Source organism: Apium graveolens, chromosome 4 (assembly GCF_009905375.1).
Source record: "Apium graveolens cultivar Ventura chromosome 4, ASM990537v1, whole genome shotgun sequence".
NCBI classification, from domain to species: Eukaryota; Viridiplantae; Streptophyta; class Magnoliopsida; order Apiales; family Apiaceae; genus Apium; species Apium graveolens.
The window spans coordinates 173,678,047-173,704,293 of NC_133650.1; the positions used below are offsets into that span (position 1 = coordinate 173,678,047).

General features: G+C 37.6%; 1 protein-coding gene across 8 annotated transcripts; it reads right to left on the reverse strand.

Annotated features, from left to right (window-relative positions):
- Positions 1 to 10,854: 10,854 nt before the first annotated feature.
- LOC141720434 (DNA mismatch repair protein MLH3) lies at positions 10,855 to 24,710 on the reverse strand. Of its 8 annotated transcripts, none has more exons than XM_074522847.1 (27): positions 24,425 to 24,705; positions 24,003 to 24,134; positions 23,218 to 23,269; positions 23,083 to 23,130; positions 22,048 to 22,205; positions 21,884 to 21,941; positions 20,871 to 20,928; positions 20,645 to 20,737; positions 20,387 to 20,552; positions 20,279 to 20,294; positions 19,934 to 20,154; positions 18,562 to 18,631; positions 18,407 to 18,481; positions 16,530 to 18,233; positions 16,389 to 16,449; positions 16,223 to 16,314; positions 14,708 to 14,844; positions 14,397 to 14,618; positions 14,003 to 14,047; positions 13,462 to 13,515; positions 13,274 to 13,368; positions 12,914 to 12,962; positions 12,205 to 12,264; positions 11,974 to 12,046; positions 11,679 to 11,764; positions 11,292 to 11,577; positions 10,855 to 11,165 (listed from the first exon to the last, which is right to left on the reverse strand). In XM_074522847.1, the coding sequence occupies exons 2-26, from the start codon at positions 24,132 to 24,134 to the stop codon at positions 11,401 to 11,403; spliced, it is 4,002 nt and encodes a 1,333-aa protein (XP_074378948.1). In that variant the 5' UTR covers positions 24,425 to 24,705; the 3' UTR covers positions 10,855 to 11,165; positions 11,292 to 11,400. The 8 variants fall into 8 exon arrangements, with proteins under 8 accessions (XP_074378948.1, XP_074378947.1, XP_074378949.1 ...); XM_074522846.1 differs by having other exon boundaries at positions 10,856 to 11,165; positions 13,262 to 13,368; positions 22,048 to 22,202; positions 24,425 to 24,704; XM_074522848.1 differs by having other exon boundaries at positions 10,856 to 11,165; positions 13,262 to 13,368; positions 14,708 to 14,829; positions 24,425 to 24,704.
- Between the last annotated feature and the right edge of the window lie 1,537 nt (positions 24,711 to 26,247).

Below are 26,247 nucleotides of genomic sequence, written 5' to 3' on the forward strand. Positions count from 1 at the left end.
ATTCAGACCGGAAAGGTTAACATGTTGATCAGGCCTATGGACCAGATCAGGCCTGATGGAACAAAGAAGGCCCAAAAACCCTGATTATTTATTAAATTCATAATAAATAAATAAGGGGGAAAACAGCTATTAAGATAAGTCCTAATGGGAATATAAATCCCTGTAGATTGGCCTCAAGGGGACCTAAAAGGATAAGGAATCAGTTTCCTACTATCTAGGACTCCAAAGTCCATTCTAATTATGAGACTTGTCCACCAAGTCTCCTATACCAAGTCCAATTCAAGGACTCCCACATCTATATAAGGGGCCTCACCCCACAGACCAAGAACTACGAACTACGTTTTTGACTTGATCCTTGGCAATCAGCAAGGTACGTAGGCATCTTGTTAAGGCAGATTGAGTCACGAAACACAAGAGCAGTCAAATCGAGCCTCGAAGCTCACGTTCCATATTATTAGATACAACAATTATATATATTAGTTTTAATCCATAACATTTGGCGCCGTCTGTGGGAAACGAACAACAACCATGGCGAGAACACGGAGAACAACTAGCGCTCTGGAGGAGGGAACACCATCAGGGACAACTCAGGTGATTTCGTCAACCGTGGAGATTCCTCCCCACTCAACTTATGCATCTACTCAAGAGGAAACCCAGATAGGGGCAACTCAACCTCAGCCACAAGGGACGACTCCCCCGACTATTCAAGGTACGAATCCTCAAGTTCAACAAATACATATACCTGTGAATTCTCGACCCGTCGGGTATGAATATTCAACTGTTGTTACTATTAACCCCCCTTATGGGATGCCCCTTTACCCCGAGGTTGGAGGAAGTGGATATGCTGGGCGAAGTGAAGCACGAGGGCAATCGCCCCCTTATATACGAGGTTTGGCTCCTATCCCCGAGGATCGGGAATTTTCTGGTCCTTACACTGAGAGAGATTCCGAATCTTCGGATGATGAAGTGGCCCCGAGAAGGAGGCGTCCTGGCAAAGAGCCAATGGCCGCTGGAAGGCAACGCCCTCAAAGCACCCCAGGGGCGAATCCCCAAGAAGTGCAGGAAAGAATCAGGGCTCATGAGGCTGAGATCCAAAGGCTGAGGCGTGATTTGGAGGTTCACCAGGTCACCAGACCCCAGATACCTCCTAGGGGGAGAAATCCTCCTCCTGTCATAGACCTGGATGGTCCGGTACGAAGAAGGGCTGTCGTCCCAAGAACTGATCCAAGCAATCTCCTTCCTCTTGGAGATCCTGATGATCCAACTCCACCCTTCACAGAAGAGATAATGAATGTCCATATCTCAAGAAAATTCAAGATGCCCACTATCAAAGCCTATGATGGCACGGGAGACCCCGCTAATCATGTTAGGACATTCTCTAATGCACTGATGCTGCAACCCGTGAATGATGCTATAAAGTGTCGGGCCTTCCCTTAAACCCTGTCGGGTATGGCTCAAAGATGGTACAGTTGCTTGCCCCCAAACTCTATTGGATCGTTCAGAGAATTAAGTAAGACTTTTATTAAGCAATTCATCAGTGGAAGAGTCCATGAGAAAAGTTCAGCATCTCTTATGAGTCTTGTGCAGGGAGCTAAGGAATCCTTGAGAGATTACCTGAATCGTTTCACAAAGGAGGCTTTAAAAGTCCCGGACCTTGATGATAAGGTAGCCATGATAGCACTGCAACAAGGAACTAGGGACGAGTTTTTCAAGATGTCCTTGGCCAAACGCCCCCCTGAAAGCATGTTGCAGCTCCAAGAGAGGGCAGGGAAGTATATCAAGGTTGAAGAAAGTATGAGGAAGACCGTAGTAAGTAATGAGCCCACTGGAGGCAAGAAGCGGAAAACTGATTTAGAATATATTGCAAAGGACAAATATCCTAGAACCGAACAAAACCCTGATTCAACCCCCAAGAAGGGAGGACCTGGACAAAAGTTCACTGAATACGCTAAGCTGAATGCTCCTAGAAGTCAGATTTTGATGGAGATTGAGAAAGATAGAGATATTCGCTGGCCTAAGCCCTTGAAGGCTGATCCCGCCAAGCTAGATAAGAGCAAGTATTGCAGGTTTCACAAGGATGTTGGCCATGACACCGATGAGTGTAGGCAGTTGAAAGACGAAATTGAGTTTTTGATTCGAAATGGAAGATTGAACAAGTATACTGGAGATGGAGGGGACAGAAATAATAATGGAAGGAAGAACTTTGAAGATCGTAGGAGGGACCAAGACGATCATGGGCGGAATCCCCAACCTAGAGGGCCGGTTATAAATGCAATTTTTGGAGGACCGCGACGCCCTCGAGGACCTGTGATAAACACGATCTTTGGAGGTCCAACTGCTGCTGGATTGTCCAAAAATTCCAGAAAGGCATATACTAGGGAGGTTATGCATATTGTTGGAGAAGCCCCGAAGAGGGCCAGGATAGAAGTAACATTGGCTTTTGATGATTCCGACCTAGAGGGTGTGAAGTTCCCTCATGACGACCCGCTGGTCATAACACCGATAATAGAAAATAGCCCGGTTAAGAGGGTCCTTGTGGATAATGGTGCTTCTGTGGATATCTTGCTCCACGACACCTTTCTAAGGATGGGGTATAACGACTCCCAGTTGACACCAACCGACATGCCGATATATGGATTTGCTGGAGTAGAATGTCCTATGGAAGGGATAATCAAATTGCCAACCACCATAGGTACGAAACCAAGGCAAGCAACGCAGATGCTGGATTTCGTGGTGGTAAAGGCTAGTTCAACTTATAATGCTATCATGGGGAGAACAGGGATATATGCCTTCAAGGCAGTCCCCTCTTCCTACCATTCAGTCATGAAGTTTCCCACCCGAAACGGGATTGGAGAAGAGAGAGGAGATCAAAAAATGGCTAGAAGCTGTTATGTGGCCTCTTTGAGAGCAGATGGAGTCGGGGGCAGGTTCTTCCTATTGAAGATATGGATGTCCGAGAAAATGACGAGAATAGAGGAAGGCCAGCAGAAGACTTGGTTTCCGTTCCTTTAGACCCCGAAAATCCTGAGAGGATGACTTTCATTGGAGCCACATTAGAGGAGCCCCTTAGAGGGCAGTTGGTGAAATTTTTGCAAGAAAATAGTGATGTGTTTGCATGGTCAGCAGCTGATATGCCAGGCATAGACCCGGAATTGATTACTCACAGGTTAAATGTGGATCCAAGCCGGAAGACAGTAAAACAAAAGAAAAGAAATTTTGCCCCAGAAAGACAAGAGGCTATAAAACAGGAAGTAGAAAAGCTCTTAGAGGCTGGTTTCATTGAGGAGATCCAATTTCCGGAGTGGTTAGCAAATCCTGTAATGGTGAGGAAGGCTAATGGAAAGTGGAGGATGTGTATAGACTTTACTGATCTGAATGATGCATGCCCTAAAGACTGTTTTCCGCTGCCAAGAATTGATACTTTGATTGATGCCACTGCTGGACATGAGATGCTGAGTTTCATGGGTGGATTTAGCAGATACAACCAGATCAAAATGCATAAGGATGACATTCCAAAGGTATCATTCATCACTGACTTTGGTGTTTATTGTTATCTTGTTATGGCGTTTGGTCTCAAGAATGCAGGAGCCACCTATCAAAGGTTGGTGAATAAAATTTTTAAGGATCTTATTGGTAAGACTATGGAAGTCTATGTTGATGACATGTTAGTCAAGAGTCTAGTAAAGACTGATCATATAACCCATTTGAGGGAAGCTTTTGAGGTCCTGAGGTACCACAAGATGATGTTGAATCCTACGAAGTGTGCTTTCAGAGTAGGATCTGGAAAATTCTTGGGATTGATGGTCTCAAAGAGGGGAATTGAGGCTAACCCCGATAAAATAAAGGCGATCCTGGACATGGAACCACCAAAAACTGTCAAGGATGTTCAGAAGCTCACAGGAAGGGTTGCTGCGCTAGGACGATTCATCTCCAAGTCGGGAGACAAAGACTTTGTATGGAGTGAGGAAAACCAGAAGGCATTTGAAGAGTTAAAGAAGTATATGGCCCAGGCCCCGTTGTTGGACAAGCCAGTTCTGAGTGAAGTTTTATTCTTGTACTTGGCTGTTTCAGAAAGTGCCTTGAGCGCAGTATTGGTTAAGGAGGAACTGAAAGTCCAGAAACCCGTATACTATGTCAGCAAAATTCTGCATGGTGCTGAATTGAATTATTCAACTATTGAGAAATTTGCTCTAGCCTTGGTAATGGCTTCGAGAAAACTGCGTCCTTACTTTCAGGCTCATCAAATTGAGGTGCTAACGAATCAGCCACTGAGAAATATCATTCACAGTCCCAAGGCAAGTGGGAGATTGATTAAGTGGGCAATAGAGCTGGGAGAGTTCGATCTCAAGTATAAGCCACGTACGGCAATAAAAGCCCAGGCACTAGCTGACTTCGTGGTGGAATGTACCATACCCAACCAAGAAGTCGGGGGGCAGGAAGATACCATACCTCAAGACAAGGGAGTCGATAATGGGGGCAAAGAGAAGGATAATAAAGATAAAGAATATTGGGTTCTCTATTTTGATGGAGCATCAAAAACAAACTCCAGTGGAGCAGGATTGGTTTTGCAAAGCCCTGATGGGTTCTTAATTGAGTATGCTATGAAGTTAGACTTCCCAACCATAAACAATGAGGCAGAATATGAAGCCCTGATCGCTGCCTTGGTCTAGCTGGGACACTTAGAGTCAAAAACTTAAAGGTCCGTGGAGACTCGAAGCTGATCATATCCCAGGTAAAGGAAGAATTTGAGGCAAGGGATGATACGATGGCTAAGTACGTCCGCCTAGTAAGGGCTGTGATGACCCAAGTTAATGAATGCCTTATTGAACACATTACAAGGGAAGAAAATGCTAAGGCAGATGCGCTATCAAAGTTTGCTTCGATTGAGATAGAAGAAAGGTTAGCCCTGGATTTAATCGATGAAGTGCGAGATAAGGCACATGCAAAGATAGTAGAATATCAGAAAAAGGCTTCATTCTACTACAATCTAAGGGTTAAAGAAAGGTTTTTCAAACAAGGCGATCTAGTCTTGAGGAAGATAGAAGCATCTGGTGTAGGACAAAAAGGGAAACTTTCCCCGAATTGGGAAGGGCCGTACAGAGTCAGGAGTGTTCAGGGTAGAGGAACCTACAAGCTAGAGAGTATGGATGGTTTTGAAGTCCCGAGAACTTGGCATGCGCAAAACCTGAAGGTTTACTATTTGTAGGATAGTTGAAGTACGATTCTCACTTGTTAGTATGACAAGTAGGTTTAAAAGCACCTTGAAGCTTTGCTTGTGTAAGATTTTATATTCCAGTAAAATTTACATTATCGAGTTATTATTCTTAAGGGTCGAACCCATACCATGTAAGGTTTTGAAAAACCAGACTTGTTTGAAATTATTTCAACCTTTGAATGTTTAAGTTATGATAATACCTTGTGTGGGTATAACAAAAATTCATGCCTAAACGCGTATTAAGTATTGGAAAGAAAGGCGAGTAAGAAAAGCAGCATATGAAATATAACCCCGAAGGGTAACAAGTTCTGATATGAATAAAGTTCAAAAAGAAGATATACATAAAAAAAACTTAGGCCTTGGAAGGCTGGGATTCCTCGGAACCACTATCCGAAGTCTCCTCGGATGTCTCAGTCGTCCCTTCGGACGTCTCGGTCGTCCCCTTCGAAGTCCCTGTAGAGGTTCCCTCTGCGGGAGATGTTGGTTGCTGAGGCGCTGCTCTTGGAAGCTCTTCCACCCTGACCTTCTTAGTGGCAGGCTCAAACTCCTCTTCAGAAGAATCTTCCTCCTCTCCGGAGCTGGACCCAAGCTCTTTTCTCTTGTGACCTTGGCTCCCTGAAGGGCCATCCTTGATCATATCAGCAAGCTTCTCAGTAACACCCCCAAGCTCTGGAACTCGCACAGGGCAAGGAAAGGAGGACTGCTAGAGGACTTCAGGAAATTCATCTTGTATGGCCTCCACAGCAGCATCCCAGCCTTCTTTATAGCTAACTGGGTGTAGGAGGGCATCGTGCTCCACCATCAAGTCCTTGAACTCCTGGGTGTCCAACCAGCCGTCAAAGGCTTTATCCTTCTGCGCCTTCAAGATAACATTTTCAGCCCGGGCCGTTTCCAGGTCAGAAGTGGAAGAGGCCAGTTGAGCTTCAAGGGCCTCTATTCTCTAGTTGGCCTCCTCCAACTTCTTGTTAGCATCCTCCAGGCCAACCTTCCAAGCCTTAGCTTGGTGAATCGTCCCTTGGAAATGGGCGTTAGCCTGCAAGAGAAGCAGCAAAAGTATGAGAAAAGAAACGTGAAAAGGCAAGTATAAAGGGCAATAGGAAAAGGACGTACCGTCGCTAAAGCCTGGGCTCCGAAAAGCTCATTCCCCTCTAAGTCCTGTTGAAGGACAAAATCTTGATAGTCCACCGGGGAGATGGAATGCTTAGACCATTCCTTGGACAGCGCCGTGCTGCCCACGATTGAATCCTTGCCCCGGATCCCCCAAGCAGGTTGATAATAGGCCCTTGGCCTCTGCTTGGTGCGCAAAACTTGGCTGGGGCCTTCCTCGCCTGGTTCCGTTGCTTGGAGGAGGAACTCAGGGAAGCGGTCACCGAGGCGTGGGTCTTTAAAGACCTTTCCAGCCCTCTTCATCCTGGTTGTCTCCTGGTCTTTAGGCTTGGTAGCCTCCTCAATCTTCTCAGCCACTGCAAACAAGTGAGATAAGTTGAAGAATCAGCGGAATAGAAAATGAAGTAAATAAAAAAGAGATATAAGGAAGGAAACTTACTTTTTTTAGGGACGGGAGAGAGGCCGCGTTCTACAAGAACGGTCTCCCGGATAAGATCCCAAGAATGGGAAGTCCCATTATCTTGTGTGAGGAGGTTGAAAGCTCTAGCCTCCTCCTCAGACAAAGTTATGTCATTTGGGCTCCCATCGACAGCAAGCCCAAAGGACGATCGAAACAGGGTGCCCCAATCGCCACCCTCCCAAACGACGAACAAAAAATCTTTCTTCCACCCCAAGTTGTTGTCAGGGATGGACTTCCCGTTCACAATGTGGGGAATAGTAGGGCGCTGGTTTAGAGAAACCCAACCCGGACTTTTATCAGGGCTATTTTTGAACTGGAAAATCTTTCTGAAAACAACAACGGAGGTGGGGACATTGTGCTTGACACATTGTGACAGGTAGCACAGAATAAGCCTCCAAGAATTGGGGGGAGTTGGCATCAGCCCACATCAGCCAGTAACAAGGGAATGAATGGATGAAAAGGGAGTCTGATACCTGCCCTTAGAGTATCCCTATAGACGCATAGTGCGTCCTTTTTCCACTGGCAGGCCCTGTCGGCCGGACCCGCAAGAACCAGCTTAAAAGGTTCCTTGATTTTGAAGCAGCTGCTCAACTTTTCCAGCTCCTTGGGATCCCGTAAAGCACTAATATGATCGTGCGCGTCTAGATGCGCATCAGACGGGTACTCGTCCCCTCGAGTGTTGATCATGTCGATCAAGGAAGTGTACCTCGATCGAATAGGAAATTCATTGGACTTTCTAGCCACGTTCATCTTGGCCAAGCGAGTGATTTTCTTGTCAGCCATCTGGAAAAAAAAGGGGCACGTAGACAGGCTATCTTAAAAGGGCACACAATGGAAAAATAGACACGAAAAGTAAAGGGAGGGATTTTACCTGAAGAAGCGCTCCTAAAAAAGGCCTTGAGCTCCGACTTGCTGTTATTGCTCTGAGAATCTTAGCAGGAGGAGAAAAAAGAAAACTTAGAAATGAGAAGGTGAGGAGTAGTAGCCTCTCCTCAGTCCTTTATATAAGAGGAAAAGGGAAGTTGAAGGGACAAAAGCCCATTAAGGACAAAGGCCCATAGGAAAAAGCCCAGAAAAAGGAATATTCCAGAATATTCCTAGGAATTCTAGAGGATTCTAAACAGGGTATATTAAGCCCAGATCAATGTTAAGCCCAGTAAGATTTGGAAAAGCCCAGTAAAAGAGGTCCAGTAAGATTTGGAAAAGCCCAATAAAAGAGGCCCAGTAAGATTTGGAAAAACCCAATAAAAGAGGCCCAGTAAAATTTAATGAGGCCCAGTAAAGAAGGCCAGGCCTAAATCCAATTAGGATTTGGAAAATACAATACCCTAAATTAAAGCCCTAAAAGATGTAAAGCCCAATGAAGAAGGCTAGTGGAAGACCAGAACCCAGGTCAAAATCCAGGTCGTGAATCCTGCCCGAAATCATTCGAGCAGACACCCGAAAATAACGGGTAAAAAAGACCAGAATCCAGGTCAAAATTCAGGTCGTGAATCCTGCCCGAAATCATTCGAGCAGACACCCAAAATAACGGGTAAAAAAGACCAGAATCCAGGTCGAAATTCATGTCGTGAATCCTGCCCGAAATTTTTCGAGCAGACACCCGAAAATAACTGGAATAGCAGGACTGAATTGAGGACGAAACCTCGACCAGGAACGAGGTCGAAGGAATCAAGCATTTTTTTTAAAAATGGGGATTAAAAAACACAGATAAAAACCCTGGTCGAAGATCGACTAGGATCCTGGTCGAAAACCAGGTCGTGGATCCTAGTCGAAATCCTTCGACCAGGAAGCATAAGAATCAAAGAATTCTCGAACAGGATCCAGGTCGAAGTATCGACTAGAATTCTAGTCGAAATCCTAGTCGATAGACTCAAGTCCAGGAATAAAAAAAGGGGGTGAGTATTCGACCTAGATCCAGGTCGAAAGTTCGACTAGGATCCTGGTCGAATTCCAGGTCGTGGATCCTAGTCGAACTCCTTCGACCAGGATTGCAAGGCTGCCCCTTACTTCAACTAGGATCCAGGTCGAAATTTCGACTAGGATCCTAGTCGAAAAAGGGCTGGAAATCTGAAAAATCCCAGAAAATTAGGATAAATCCAGAAATTAAGGATAAATCCCTGAAAATTAGGGAAAAATCCAGAAATTAAGGATAAATCCCTGAAAATTAGGGAAAAATTCAGAAATTAAGGATGAATCCCAGAAAATTAGGGAAAAATCCAGAAATTAAGGATAAATCTCAGAAAATTAGGGAAAAATCCAGAAATTAGGGAAAAATCCAGAAATTAAGGATAAATCCCAGAAAATTAGGGAAAAATCCAGAAATTATGGAAAAATCCAGAAAATTAGGGAAAAATCCCGGAATTAAGGGAAAAGTTCCTGGAAATTAAGATAATTCCTGGATAAAAGGAACAATCGTTGTAAACGTGTAGGTCGCTCCACACTTTACGCAAAAACGAAACCCTACAAGGGAATGAGCAGACTTAACTTCTGCGAAACCTAATCAATGTTTCCCAAAAGTTGGGGGGCAAATGATAGGGATAAATAAATCCTGATTGTATAATTAAATATTGCATTAATTATACAAGGTATGGGCTGCTAGGCCCAATAAGAAGATGTATGACATTCAGACCGGAAAGGTTAACATGTTGATCAGGCCTATGGACCAGATCAGGCCTGATGGAACAAAGAAGGCCCAAAAACCCTGATTATTTATTAAATTCGTAATTAATAAATAAGGGGGAAAAACAGCTATTAAGATAAGTCCTAATGGGAATATAAATCCCTGTAGATTGGCCTCAAGGGGACCTAAAAGGATAAGGAATCAGTTTCCTACTATCTAGGACTCCAAAGTCCATTCTAATTATGAGACTTGTCCACCAAGTCTCCTATACCAAGTCCAATTCAAGGACTCTCACATCTATATAAGGGGCCTCACCCCACAGACCAAGAACTACGAACTACGTTTTTGACTTGATCCTTGGCAATCAGCAAGGTACGTAGGCATCTTGTTAAGGCAGATTGAGTCACGAAACACAAGAGTAGTCGAATCGAGACTCGAAGCTCACGTTCCTTATTATTAGATACAGCAATTATATATATTAGTTTTAATCCATAACAACCATCTAATACTTAGGTGGTAAAAATATAACCCCATATAAAAGTGGTTAGGTCTTGACACAGGGAATGCTCTCGTTATAATTAAAGTTGTGAATGATTCAGGTTTTCCTTCCAAATTGAATTGAAGTGAGGCTACTTCCAATCATAACTTTATTTTATAATTTATTTTATCTTCAATTTTTATCTTTTTTACTTCACATCACTATTTTATCTTCAATGACTTTAAATATGACTTCAAATTTACGTCAAACATTATTATATGTTTAATTACATATAATGAAAAAAGTCACTCCATACGCATCGCGAGACATCTGTTGTTTTATTATTTAATAGGGTTAAATGTACTTTACACCCTCTTATTTTGTTTCAAAAACAAATGTGTATCAAGAGAATTGGAAACTCAGCTTGCACCCCTCAACTTTAACCCGCCAATTCAGAAAACACCCTTCAACGATTATTATTAATAAAGTAAGGGGTAGAATGGGAATTTCAGTAAAATATTAATTAAACTAAATTTTTTATTTTCTAGATTATATTAAAAACTGAATTTATTATTATAGCTATAAAATAATAACTTTAAATTTTTTGAATAATATTATATAATTATGTTTTGAATTTTAGTTATATTATTAATGCCAAAAATTATATAATTCTACCAAAATTAAATTCAAAATATTTTTTTATATATTTTTTAATTATATACCTAATTTAATGTAATTATTTCATTTTAAATTCTTTGACGTCGTTATGATTTTAAAGTGCATTTAATGAAAATATTCTGATCAATATTAATATTTAATATTCAAGAAATCATTTTTATAAATATTTTAACTTATTTTTGAAATTCTAACTAAAATTTATTTATATTTTAAAATAAAGTTCCTGTTTTACCCTTATTATTTTAATTATAATCTGCAAAAGGGTACATACTGAATTAGTAAGTTGAAGTTGAGGGGTACAAGTTGTATTTCCGAATGGTACAAAATTATTTTTTCAACTGTGTTTAAGGGTGTAAAATGCATTTAACTCTATTTAATATTACAGCCTTCTCTCATCTTCTGTATAAAGGTGACCGCTTTATTTCTATAGTTTTACTTCATATTTGAAGTCAAACTGTTCATTACTCTAAATGTAAAGTTAGAGAAGACGTCATTGGAGATGGTTTTTTGAGGTAACTTCAAATTCGAAGGAATTGGTGGTGCTTATGAAGGCACCATTGCCCTTATCACTTGAGTCTTATATATATAACCTTAACATACACCCCTGCAAAAAATGTAATTTCTATTACTAATTTCTCATATTTTTATAAGGGAAAAAGGAATTTTAACTGATATATTTACCATGTTTAAACGTGTTAATACAATGATATATACAAACATAAAAACTTACTGAAAAATTTGTGCTGCTATACATACACGAGTTTGTATGTAGGTTACACAACACATAAACACCAAGCCACCTGCCAAGGTTGCCCGGCTATATGCAGGAATCGGATTCTTTATGAATGGCCTCTTGCTGCATCCAGTCGCTGGGCAGCACGTTGAAGACTGACTTCATGTCGACGTAACCCTTGCCACAACTCATTAGAGCTACTCCTTAGTCCAAGCTTAAGAATCTGTTTACGCAACAGTTCCAAGTTGACAAGAGGTACAGTTGTTGGTCTCCCATGAGCACACTGAAAACACACACTTGCATTATTAATAACAGTGCCATAAAACAGTAGTTAAAACTTCAGTTTCCACAATTCACTTGCTAATTTTACTAAAATCAACTCACTTGAAAACACAATGAAGTCTGCTTTAGTTCTTCCACTATTAGAGAACATTCTGAAGGTAGCAGTACATCACCGAACATGATTGCTCCTGTATAACAGCAAGCACGGTACATCAAGCCCAATGAAGGTAACAATGTTCTCTTTATGTGAAGTTCCTTTAATCCTTATCTATGAAACCCAACCACTGCCCTTTAGGTGAACAATATTTCCCTTTGTGCGTGGGTCTACCATGTAAGCCGCATTATGTGCATACATAACACAAAGTGCTGACAGATTCTAGGAAGTATATATATGTACCTCTGCATGCCTTAAAGTTCAGCACACGAAGAACTGCTGGAGGTACTGCTGATGATCCATCAGTGTCGGATAGCTATTTATGTTTAAAATAAAAAATTAAAAAAAAATAATAAGAAAAAAAAGAGAGAGAGGAATCAGATTCTTTATACAATTTCAGTTAGTAAACTATAATCCCTCAAAGTAAAATATAATGGCCATATAGGACATGTACGAATTATGATTACTAATTACCTGCTGAAGGAACTCCAGTAGATCTCCATATGTTAAACTGACCCCCAATATGCATGGCACCTGTATATTTCCTAACTATATGAGTTATGTTTGCAGAAGAATCAAATTAATAACAAGTTTCCATGTATTATATTCATATAAATAAAAAATCTTCATTGTATATGCACAATGATGTACAAATAAAATTATCCGAGATGTGCTTTTCTGAAATATCAATAATTTTTAATGTGGTTAACTTCAATATGTTAACAACTTCCATTTTCATTAAGAAAGTTCTCATGCAAGAAGAGTTCTTACTTTAAGTAAGGAAGCAAGAAATCTCAACTTTCTGCCCACACTTTTATACTGAATTTGATGTCAAGCTAGCAAAGGAAATTATTGGAAACTGAATACTTATCAAGATACCAATACATTTTAGTTGCCACTTTTTGCTTTGACAAACTCTTGAGAAACAAAACTTCTTCATTATTAGAATTTGTCGTAGAGCCTACTCGAACCATTTTAGTGGCCAACTCTTACTTGACTAACTCTAGAGCAACAAAACTTCTTCACTATTAGCATTGACTTACTTATTTACATGATTATTCAACACAAACTATATCAGTGGATGGCTGAAAAAATTGATCCAAGGAAAAAAAAAAGGAAAACAACTTGCACTACAGAAATTGACTGGTAAAGGTAAGGGTGAAAGCAGTAACAGTTACATTACCGCAATCAATGTAGCCGCAGATGATTGACTGTGTAGAAGTTTCAAGTTCCTGCATTAAAGAAAGGAGCGCGTCAGATAACAGATGGATGCTTAAACATTAAAAAATTATCTTTATTAATTTCATGATGCGTACATAACCGGGGAAAAGACAGAAAGGTCTCGAAAAAATGTTAATATCATGCTTTTGTTGATATCAGTATGATTTCAAGTGGAGGCACTATTATCGCAAATAACTGTCCCAATTGTAGGGCCTTATAGAAATTTAATATTACCCCTACTAAACCTGATTAAAAAATCTTTTCTTTCTTTTCTGTTTCTTTTTAAAAAGAAAGGACACCTAGAATTTACTTTTTGAAAGACCTTGAACTTTCAGTATTAATGCTGCAGATCCAACCCCAATTCCGTATCAGTTCAGCATAGTTCTGCAGCAACTGATGACCAAATTCAGGTAAAACCTGTTGTTTCAAACATAAGCAGTTAAAAGTTCACATATAAAGAGAATAGGAGCTTATGCATAAGATACCACATAAGTGTAGAACTGCACATACCAACTCTTGCTCTACATCCAAGTAGGTTATTGTCTTCATTTCTCCAGCGAGCACCTACGATGTTGACGAGTTTCTGAGACAAGTTCAATACGCATACTTACACATATAATGCACAAAGTTCAAGTTCTCGGCCATAAATTTTCTGCTCATTTAACAAAAGTTGATCAAATTGAAGTAATATGCAAGCTTTTGTTATAAATTTATAATTGATTAAGCTTGAAGTGCACGAATTATAATTGGATCAATAACTATAAACCACCAGTGAACAACTTAGACATATAGTTGCGCCATTTATCCTTATTGACCATTTCTAATGTGAATATAACTATTCCTATAACCTTTCTCAATAAGTACAAAAGATATATGATACTTTGCTATATAATATATGACATAGTCCATATATATAATACATAGAGATCTTGTACAACAAATAAAACAATATTAATATTAATTTAAAATTAATTTCAGAAAAGAGATCAAGGGATGAGACGCAGTTGTCGGCTGGTACTGTTAAAAGAACAAACACCTCAGAAGTCTTTACCTTGGAACGCAGCTCTTCTAGCCGTATTCTCTCATCTGCCGCATGCTGAAAATAGCAATGATAGATTTCATATCAGAAAATAGTTAAAAACACATACTAGAGTAAAGAAGAGATGGCACAGCCGCCAAACACCCCAACCCCAGCATCTCCGAATATCACCGCAACCAGTGAATGAAAAATGGTATGAGCCATTACCTGCATTATATTCATGCTTTCATAAACATTATTAGGCTCCTATTCTCAACTACTATTCTCGTTTGACTGAGCCAGTAAGTGATTTTTTAGACGATTTCAAGTAAAGGATTGTCATTACATTAAATTTATTCTTTAAGCTGAGATGGATAAAAGAAGACTATTCTTTTGACGAGTTTAAAGGTATAGGTAATACATGTACCTGGTCAATAAAAGAAAGTACACCACCACCCACAACAGGGATATATTTCCTGTCAACCTGCTGAAGAACTTTGCAACCCTTGAGAAAATCCTTCTTTATGGATTTAGGAACTAACGCATCACCAGCAAGGTGCAATATCCCAGAAGAAATGTCAAGTATTTTTGCATCCGTGTTGTGAATATTATTTGAATTCTCTCCGCACCAATTGATCAACAGATGACTCTTTATATTTCAGACTTACATTCAATAAATCCAATCATATGTAAAGAAAAATATGAAAATATTACAATGAAATTGTTAAAGAACTCAACTGTACTTAATTCACTGCTGCTCCGCCATTTTATTTCAGAAGCTGGTAAATCTTTAGTCTCTAGGCTTTTCCCTGATGTGGAATCTGAAGGATTACATAGCACAGATGAACTATGTATTAATCCTATGTAAGATGACACTAGTAAGAGGAAGCAAGTAAAAGAGTTATGAGAGGAACAAGGACTTAAAATACATGAACTCACAGCACTTGAATTTTCCACAATCATTTAATATATTTATTAATAAGACTGTTATACTTTGAAGAGAAAACAATGATGGGATACTCAACCTTCATAAACTTGCAACAATAATTATGGTTTTACTTAAGAAAAAGCAGCACATTATATAGATTTGCGCAATTCCAGTATTATTTAGGTATGGAAGTAGCATGTTCATGGCGCATTATTTTATGTCCGGGAAAGTATGTTACTTATAGAATTCTAAATGATATAGAGATTAAAAGGAAAAATCGATCATCTTCGTTAAATATCAACAAGTTAATGACGCAAGGAAGATGATATCGCTGCAGTAACATCATAGTTACTGTAGCAAGAGGAGCCACCAGGTAACTACTGTAGCAAGCGTTGGGAGGAAGCTATGTTTGTCTTATATAAAGAGGCTTAATCTTCCTTCTTGTAATATAAACAATAAGACAGAATGCGGCAGAAGTTGTAGTATAAGAAATACACACAGTTCACTGCACCTTTTATGTTCAGTATCTCATTATATCTCTTCCTCGTCTCTCTGTATTCTGGCTTATATGCATATAAAGGGGTGAAAATCTTACTGTCTCTTTGTATTCTGGCTTATATGCATATAAAGTGGTGAAAATCTTACTGTTACCATTAATCAGAATATACTTTGCCGATGAGTGTGGCTAGTCGATATATCTTCTTTCCAACAACCACATATTTGGATGTGGTGAGTCGAATAATGAAGTCTAACCTGTAAACTGCGGCATATTGTGTGATTATAGTTGGTCATTATAATGCTCGCAAGAATATGAAGCATGATGATCCAGATTAAACCAGGGTCTAAATATAAGGTTATAGCTAAGAGTTCACGTAAATTAATATTGTCAACACAATTTCTGACTGAAGTTAGTTTCCAAAAGCTGGTGCATGTAATGTCATGGCGTGATAACCTACAAACACTAGACATTGCATCTATTCCGGCATTTCCTTATCTATATGAACACATAACAAGTTGACTTCCATTTTATTCATGAGATAAAAAAGCAAGAAGCTTATGTACCTTCAAGCCCCAAAGACCAAATAGAATTGTGTACTTCGTTAACTAGACTAGCATAATTGATACAATACGTGCTAAGATCAACACATTGAGTCATGTAGATTAAATCTCCCATTATAATGCCATAGTTTATGCAAAACCTTGCAAGCTAATGGTTGTGGCATATAAAGACATCAGATGTATTATCTTAAAATATACTTTTCTAATGACATAATAATAACTTAATAATCTATTCAATCTTAATGTTAACATCATATGGGAAGTACCTTTTGGATGCATGTTGGCATGAAGGTTCTGAAACTCTGCCAGCATTTCAGAATCTTGAACTTCATTGAAGTCTGCTTTCTTTGTATCTGGCCTGAAGATAATACAGAAGTATAATCAATGTTTCTCAACATCACATTTGAGGTAGATGCTGACGAAATTATATACCTCTTATCATTTAATGAATGATTAGCAGATAATTGTCTGTTGTGCTCCAGAACATCCATGTCTGAAAACATAGATCTATGTCAGCTAGCAGGCAGTTATTCAAATTTCAACTTGTCAAGGAAACTTCTATTGAAGCAGTACCATTTATAATTGACGCATCATGGGTGCTCACTACCTCTGTGCTTAGCACCCCCGTATATGAGAAACTGTTCAAAATTGAGAATTTCTTCTTTCCTTTATAATAAGGTGGGGCAGATTGGCTTCTTGGCCGATTTCCATATGCCTTCTCACCAGCTCTCATTTCAGATCTTCCATCGTAATCTGCATCTATATTAATCCTTGATACAACACGATTCGACAATGCGGCGGCACTACTACCTTTATCTCTACCAAAAGGTTTTGGACATAATCTCTTCACTTCATCATCAAAAACATTTGGTAGCAAATTATAGTCTACATCATCATTATCAAAGTTACATATATCTTTCTGGGAGCTAGGATAATCACTAATTCCTGAATCTTCCACATGACTTGAAGCAAAGCAGTTTAAGTGGCCAAAGTTAATTCCCATATTATCAAAACCAGAAAAGCAGTCTTTGTCTTCTTTATCTCCTAAATAGCGGTAAGTAGCCATTTTACAGTTCTCATGCACAGCTTCATAACTAAAATGATCAGCTTCCATTAATTTGGTCTCTGCAGAACTTTCTAGTGCCACACACGACCTTCCAAATTTTGAAGCTAATGGTCTTGAGCCATACTTAAGAAATTGAGTACCCAAGTCAAGTGAAAGATCACTATCTTCGTCAAAAGAAGTGCCGGTCTGAAATAATTGCACTGGATCTCTTTCTGTGATATCTGGACCCATAAATATGTCATCTTCATTTGTAAACCCTGGAGAGCACCACATACTAGCTCTTTCATCTTTCCATGATTCAAGTATCGGGTTGCTATCGTCTACTACTCGGAAGTCAACTGTACTAGCATGGTCACTACACAGTTTCTGGTTTCCAGATGCATTATATTTATAATCAACTCTTTCACTTAAAGGAAATACTCTAACAGGTGAAAGGCCTCGCCGTGAAGAGCAACCCCTTAAAAAGTATTTACCTTCATTAAGAGTATCACTGATCACCCCTACATCATTGCTGACTTCAAAACAATGAGCAGACTCGCGCACTGTTGACGTGTAGTCAACTTTACTAGCATGGTCACTACACGATTCCTGGTTTCCAGATGCATTATATTTATACTCGACTCTTTTACTAAGAGGAAATGCTCTAACAGGTGAGAGGCCTCGCCTTAAAGAGCAACCCCTTAAAAAGTATTTACCTTCATTAAGAGTATCACTGATCACCCCTACATCATCACTGACTTCAAAACAATGAGCAGACTCGCTCACTGTTGGCGTGTCATTTTTGCCAGCATCAACTATAAGTGACAAATTGTTACATTTTGCATCATTTAAAGGATCCAGATGCTCATTGGATCTTTCTGTCGAAAACTTATTCTCAAAGAGATAATCTTCAGCGAAGTACACTTTACCAGCAGGTGCCTCCAGATGGCATCCATTCTCTTGGTCAATTGCCTCTCCGCAAGACACTAGGTCATCACACAACTGAGCGGAATACTTAGTTTGACAAGAAGATGCTGTCTTCGCTTGGTTCTCAGTTTCACTAGTACTTCTGCTCAACTTCAGACCAGAAAATATGTTGCTACTACAGGGAGACATGTGACTGGACGACTCTATTAGCATCTTCTTGCGCTGGGGGAGAGGAACGTCCAGAGCAGCCTGAGAAAATCGAGTTTGGCACCTCTTTCTTTTCTTTTCATTCTGTGTTTCCATGTCTGTTATGCAGGGTAAATAAAACTTGATATTGTTTCTTACATAAGGTTTATAGGAATTATTCCATTGAACAGAGAACTTATAGTCCTCAATTGGCAAACATGAATTGACTGACCAAATTAGAATATCAATTAAAAGATTGAATATGGATGATTACTAAAGAAAACAATACTACCTTCTCTTGCAACAGAATTATCACCTTCCTTCCATGTATTATCATTTCGCAAAGCATCATCGTTGGTGCAATGTCCTGGTGAAATATGATCAGTAACCACAAGTTCAAGACATATAAGGCAATACAGATATACTGTTTTTGAGTTCCGGTATTACCATAAGACATGTATTTATTCCAGATTTTTGTTATTGCCTTTTCGAGGAACGTAAGTATGTGATCCCAGTCCTGAACAAGAACCAAAATATAATGAAGGTAACTGCTAGATCGATTAAATCAATATGTCTCATGGTAATTTGATAACGCGGATCATTAAAAAAAATGATAGAAAACAAATAAAAACTAATTAAATGAATCTTTCCCGGAGATAATAATGTGTAGTAACCGAAGCGAATGACAATGTTTTATCTTTAATCATTTTTTCATTGTAATTATATTAAACCAAATACGATGAGAAAGAGTTAGAGTTAGAGAGAGAGAGAGAAGGATCGCTAAAATTTCTCCCCGAGGAAGTCAAAACTAATATCTTACACATATATGCATAGGGCCTACGCTCCCACTAATGTGTATCTGCAGAATACAAAAATTACCATGACCATAAACATTTTATCATTTTAAAGTGGTATGTTGCCTTTACCAGTAATATATATACTAGAATGTGCATATAAACAAAGTTCATACTTTATCTTAACAATACTTTGTCGTTTCTTATTTCAGTTCAGAGTTAATTTCGATGCCTCTATGTTGGCGGGAGCCAGGAAGTTCCATTTGGCACTGCTGTTCCTTGTAATTGAAACATCCACCGTTCTCTTTGGGAAAGGGGGTTAAGGGGGGAAATCATGGAGCAAAAAGGATCATATATTTTGGTAAGTACAAAAAGACTGGATATCTCTACGAACAAGACTTCTCCAGAGAACACAGGTTCATTTACAAAGAAGTTAAATGCGTGTAGAAGGCAGGGTCTACACACAAGGTAGAAGAGACACAGAAAATGGAAAGGGAGAACTAAGCTCAACAGAGACCTGTGAAGCAAATCCTCGATGGGACAACACAAATCATTTAAGTGCATAGGTTGATTAACACAATTTAGGATCATTAATTCTAAGCTAATTAATTAAGACTTCACATTTCTCTTTTTTTGCAGCTATATCATTGCTGCCCAAATATTTCAAAAAATCACAAACGTCCAGAAACCAAACCATCATATTGTTATAATCCTATAGAATACAAACTTTATATAAATATATCATTACCAAGACAAACAATAACATAATGAAAACAGACTACTTAATGGCGATTGAACTATAAATGATCAATTGACACGATATTCGGTCTAATCGATATTACAGATAATATTAATGGACTCAACAATTGCTAGAGAGACTAGAAATGAAAAGGCACTGAACGTAATTTAATTTGATAAACACAATGCAAACATCATATGCAACCAATAAATATAATCAAATATATGATGCAAATTAATTATGCTGCACATAATTCCATGTTCAATCATAAAATCGGAAATGATACCTTGAATTCGGCAAAAGTCTTTGATGGTTCAAAAGTCAAATCATAAAGGGATGTTGGGCAACCCAAGTTCAAGATGTATGATGGATTAGATTGAATCTTGCATCTCTTTCCATTACCAGAACCATTAATATCATTACCCAGACCTATATCATCAAACTTGGCTGCTAATTGACACAGCAATTTGTGAATGGGCCCTTTCCAAATGAACCTCGAATTAATATCTGCATGTAGGCGTTAACGAAAACAAAGAAGCAAGAATAATGGTTCTCTTATTCATTATCAGACAATCCCGTCACTGATTGCCTGTTGTGCAGATCATTAGAGAGATGCAAAAGAGAAGGATACAGACATATTGAACAGCCTGCAGAAAAAAAAAATACTTTCCCTTAGGAAAAAGCAAACAAATGAATCTGAGAATGAAAAGCAGCACGAAATCAGTTTGAGCCAGTATACCTTTCCAGCGAATGTTTCACAAGGACCAGATATGTATCCAGAAATATTTAATATGCCATCAGATACATCAAATTCATGTAGAGTAACGGAAGGATCGAGGCCAAGGCCACTCCTCAATAATGGCAGAGGAGAAGATGAAGGATGCGCACAGAACAATTCGTCTTCACTATACTTGAAAAAGAAGAAATGTGAAATTATCAATCCAGAGAGGCAATTTGCATATATATTAGCTAATTCTAGCACATTGTGAAAAAGTACCTCTCAATATCGAAAACGTTGATGTTGACCTTTAGATGGACAATGGCAATCTTAAGCACACATTCTGTAAGTATGTGCAGAACCTTTCTCGGACTTGAGTTGTATTTTATAGTGGACATGTGGATTTAGTCAGTGCATGAAATTGTCAGAACAAATCATTTACTTAATTTGTTTAAAAGCCTACAAATATTAATTTTGAATTACTACGAGTAGAACAAGGAGAAACCTGGACTGCAATTGTTTTCTCCGAACTGGTTGGTTGTAAAATAAATCGTGAACTATGACTGAAAGAAGCCACAAAAAGCCCCGCGTTAAACCGGATATATTAATGTATCTTTTAACCAGCAAAGGTGCTGGATCCTATTAGATTCATCAATAAAGCAGCAACAGCATACATGTGGGAATGGACACTTTAAACTATCAAAGTCAATCACAAAGTTTACATCTGCCCAGTTTGCAAGAAAAATACACTAGACTAAAGCAGAAAAATACACTAGACTAAAGCAAAGGTGCAGAAATGTACAAACCTAGAGGTTGTCAAACTGCACCTCATGAGTCCCCACATTCATTTTCCCCCCACATTCTAGAAACTAAAAATGTCGTAAACCTTCAAAGTTCAATTCCCAGATTAGATACAATGCTACACTACCCAATTGCTACCCTCCCACTGCACATGCCTAAGAGGAATACAAACTTCTATTTGACTTAAAAAGACATTCATTGTACCATGCAGATATCTACAATGTTATCGCGACTCTATATTTTAACTTGACACTCAGGCATGGGTATAGACACTAGACACTTTATTTTGGACCAAAAGCATGCAAATAACTCAAATATTGCAGAGCCCAACACTTAGACAGGCATGTTTTGAATACTTCCAGCCGAGTCCAGTTAACATAGGATACTTTCAGACAAAGAGAGATATCACTTATTGAACAAAACCAACCAAGTCGTTCATATTTGAGCCCAAAACACATTGATATGTCTTCTAGTTGTGGACCAAACCACTAGGTAAGCTATTCACTTTCTTTGGCAATATAGGACTGGTGTGCATCTAGCTAGAACTAGATCCCTAGGTCACCCTCCCCAATTAAACAAAATATATAGGGAACTAATAATTTTTCCAATATGAGTACCCATTTAATTTTTAACCATGTTCCTTGATATTAGGCTTTCCAGGTCTAACAAAAAGTTGCTTGTTAGAAGGCAGTTATAAACAACTGGGAAGACATTTACCTGTTGTGCCCACATCATGTCTATTATCATCAATTCCTAGATATAAACACTTGCACCCCTGGAAATATGAAAAAAAAATAAACGTGATGAGATTGAAAAAGAGATACTAGCATTACAAAGAGTTCTAATTAGCCATATGCATTCATAAATATAAATATTCCTACCTTCATGACCTTGCGATAGCCATTGGGTCTCCCAGGAGCTTTTGTAACAACTTCTAATAGTGATACATCTGAAATAGATCCCAGTGCCTCCCCACGAGACCCAAAACTTCCGGTAGTAGGGTCCATATCACCCATCTGGTCAGATTTTGATGTTGCTGCTGATACACGAAAATGAAATGTTGCATAACATGTGTAAAAATAAATAAGATCCCCATCATTTTACATAAGAATTGTTTAGCTTCCAATTCTTTCCTAATTTGGACCTCTAAAATCAAAACTTCATGCCACGTTGTCACTACTTGCCTCATATTAAAATGTAAAGCAGAAACATATCCTAAATGATAAAAACACAGGTAAGCTATCACTTAACATTACAAAAACAGACTTTTAAAAATATACTCATTTAGTTTCAACAACAAATTGGCAGGCTTAGCTGGAACATGGAGGGAAGACAATTTCAAAGGTTCAGGTTAAGAGTTTGGAAACAAGATGCTAGAAGAAAGTCATCATAAAGCAGTGCTCATTTAGATAATAATTTTCTATTATTCTATGACTCCGATTATTTGTTTACAGAAACATACTGATTTAATTAGAAGCATATTGACTAAAATGCGAGTAAATGTGAGCATAAAATGTTCTAGATTAGCTATAGATCAACACACACACACACACACATATATAAAACAATAATAATGGCGATAGGTGATCAATATCAATTAAAGAATGTGACTAGCTGGGATCTTTTGGAATATCAATAATTTAATAGGATAGCATGCATCAATACATTCTTATTAGGGAAAACTTTTACAAGTATATTATCTCCAGAACCTAGAATCTCCAAACAGTGTGTACAAACATATATAATTTATCATCCTGATATTAACAAACCCAGTTTGCTAAATAGATTTATGGTATAGCAGAACATAAGAAAAGAAGCTCGGGGTACTCTCATTAGAATTTTAGTATATCCATGACAAAATTAGTTGATCCGTCTGTATCTCTAACAAAATTCACAACTAAGGTACAATTATTTACCGTATCTTTCACCAAAAAGCACCAATCCATCTCGAGTAATACCGGAACCTGCAGGGAAATAGTAAAAGTTTGGGAAGTCTGGATATTTAAAAAGGAGTTCTTGAATAGATTACTATAGCAAAATTAGAGATTGACCATTGTCTGTCACTTTGATGTAGCCTGTCCCAACAGACACTGCAACAGATACCTGACAAAAGAACTAAGAGTTAAATTTGACAATTAATGGATTGACTATAAATCAACTTCGCTGTACCTCTGCAAGATATAAAACAGGATATCATGCATTTGATTAAGCCGACATGGTGAGACAAGGTTATTTAACGCAGGTGACTGTTTCTACTAAAAAATCAATTTGTAATATCTCACAAAAAATTAAGACATTGTTACTCTATATGATAACATGGCAAAAATTTGATGAAATTACCATATCACGAAGGAATTTGGACCAAAATTCCATAATATAGGGGATGGGGCCCTTTTAACAAGCAGTCAAGCACATGTATCAAAATAACAGGAGAAGGCAGTGTTATGCATGAGTCAATATGCAAAACTTGAATCAGTTTTAGGGTGACACGCATATTAAGCATGCATAAGAAGCGGCATAAAATGGTAAAATATACAATTATTTAAAACGTCAGCACTCATTTTAAATAGCTGCATCATGAGAAAAATCAGGTGACGTATTCTCTAATTGTGTGCAAGGCCAATGATTTGAAAATGTAGTATTTTGGAACATTCTTTTTTAAAATATGATTGAAGGGCCATCAACAGCCACACAGCTTTCTCGAAATTTATTGCTTATCATCCAACAAAGGGATACAATTAATGAACAGTTTATACTAATAACTTGACAAAACAGAAAGTGTAAAAACAAGGTTTACAAATGACACAACCCCGCCACATATACAATTTGTTTATACCTTTGTGGCGCCAGCATCGAGACTGTTGTAGATGAGCTCTTCCACAACCCTTGTGAAATCAAACACCAAAAAACCAGAACGAACCGAACTCTTAACAGTTTCCGGCAATGGCCTAATTATGCCCCTATCCATCTAATTCAAATATATATCACAATCAAACCATTTATAACTAAACAACAATTGATTAAGTGAAAAATGCTCAATTCAACAAACAAATCGCAATTAAAAGTTTACAGTAACAGAAACTATAAACGTTAATAGTAAATTAGAAATTTCTTCAATGAAATCGTGTCTATTAATGGTGATACCACAGTATTTTAACAAAACAAAACCCTAGAATTAGTTACGATTATGATATATGGAAATTGTAAAGTACATATGTGAAAGAGATTTAGGGGTTATGTAATTGTGATATATCGTACCCGAACATCGAAACGATTTTGGAGACTCGCCGGTGGGTTTAGCGGTGTAAACTGAGTTGACTCGGTGAGTGTATTTTATGAGGCGGTGTGGTACTACGACAAAATTTAGCAGAAGTTTCGAAATTGGAGACTCCCTCCACCTGCAGTCTGCAGTGTAATTATCAAATTACTCTTATACCCTTCCCGGTGTTGTCCAAATGGTGAGAAATTGAGAATGGTATTCATTATTCAATGTAAAGATGGCTTCTAATGTCATTTCGAAACCGAGAATCAGATGGCTCCTAATGTCATTTCGAAACCGAGAATCAGATGGTTCGTAATATCATTTCAAAACCGAGAAGCGGATGTTGTTATTTGTTAGTATTACTCAAAAACATTAATGTGTGTTATGTTTTTTTTTTAAATCGAAAACCGCTACTTGAAATAATGATTTGTTGGATTCAAAACTCTACTTTGACTAACGTTTTTCTCTTTATTTTTTTAAAAAGCCCCAACGGAGCTTCAAATATAGTTTTGATGGGTAAAAACATAATCTCAATTCTCGTTTTTTATTTTTTTTATTTTTTGAATTAATAATAACGCAACTTCAAATTTTGTTTTCTCAAAAAACGCAATTTGAAATTTGATTTAATATTATTTTTCTTCATTACTTTTTTTACCCAAAATACTAGATAATATTATATTTTCAAGTTTAAAACATTATTTGAAAGGGTGTTTTGTTCGTACTTTATTCATATATATAAATAATTTAATATTTTTAAAATCAAAATTGAGAATTGAAAATATTAAAAACAGTTAATAATTAGAGTTTGATTCCTAGGGTTTAGGGCCTAGAATAAATTAGGGTTTAGGATTAGGGTTTGGGGCCTTAAACCCTAAGTCAGTGTATGTTTTATTAATTTATTTTTTAATATTTCTAAAATTCAAAAGGGGATTGATGAACCCTAAAATATTAAAATTGCTAAATTAGACATATTTTTATTTAATTTTTTAATATTTCTATAACCTAAAAGCGGATTATTGAACCCTAAAAAATTAAAAATTGTTAAATTAGGGCTCACGCTTACATTTAAAAATTTAGTTTAAAATTTTAATATTTTGAAACTCAATAAAAAAAGTATGAAAATATAATATATTAATTAAAAATAAATGAAAAATTATTTTTAGGTTCTATTTTATTATTAAAAACGTAACATCAAGTGTTGTTTAGGGTCTCCAAACGTGGTTTAACGTGATGTAATTAAAAAATAAAAAATAAAAATTTGAAAACGTGGAACGAGGTTTCGTATTCCTCTTTTTAACAAAAACATGATATGAAACTTGGTTATAGAGTGACATTTGGGCCCAACTTTTTAGAAAGTGACATTAATGGTCATTTGACTCAATAAAGTGACATCATTTGAGGCCTTTTTTCTCATGTAATGGATGTGGTTTTCTTTAAAATCTCCGACCAGCATATGTTGTTTATTTAAATTTTTGAACCGCGACTAAAATTTCCAACTAACATATGATGTTTAGTTAAATTTTTGAACCGCAACAGCACCGCATGACTCAAAAACTGCATAAACTATACTAAATAATTGTGGTATGATATGGTGCGATGCGGTATATGTGGTATATGTTATCTAACATTGTTAATCTAGTATTAGCAATAAATTTATCCTAACACAAAAATTATTTCTATATTTTGTATATCAATTAACTGTTTTAAATAAATAAATATATATATATATATATACTCATGGTCAAATAAAAGCTAGCCTTAAAATAAAAACTAGAAATCTCATATTTTACATTACCTACCCACCCACTTATACTTCACC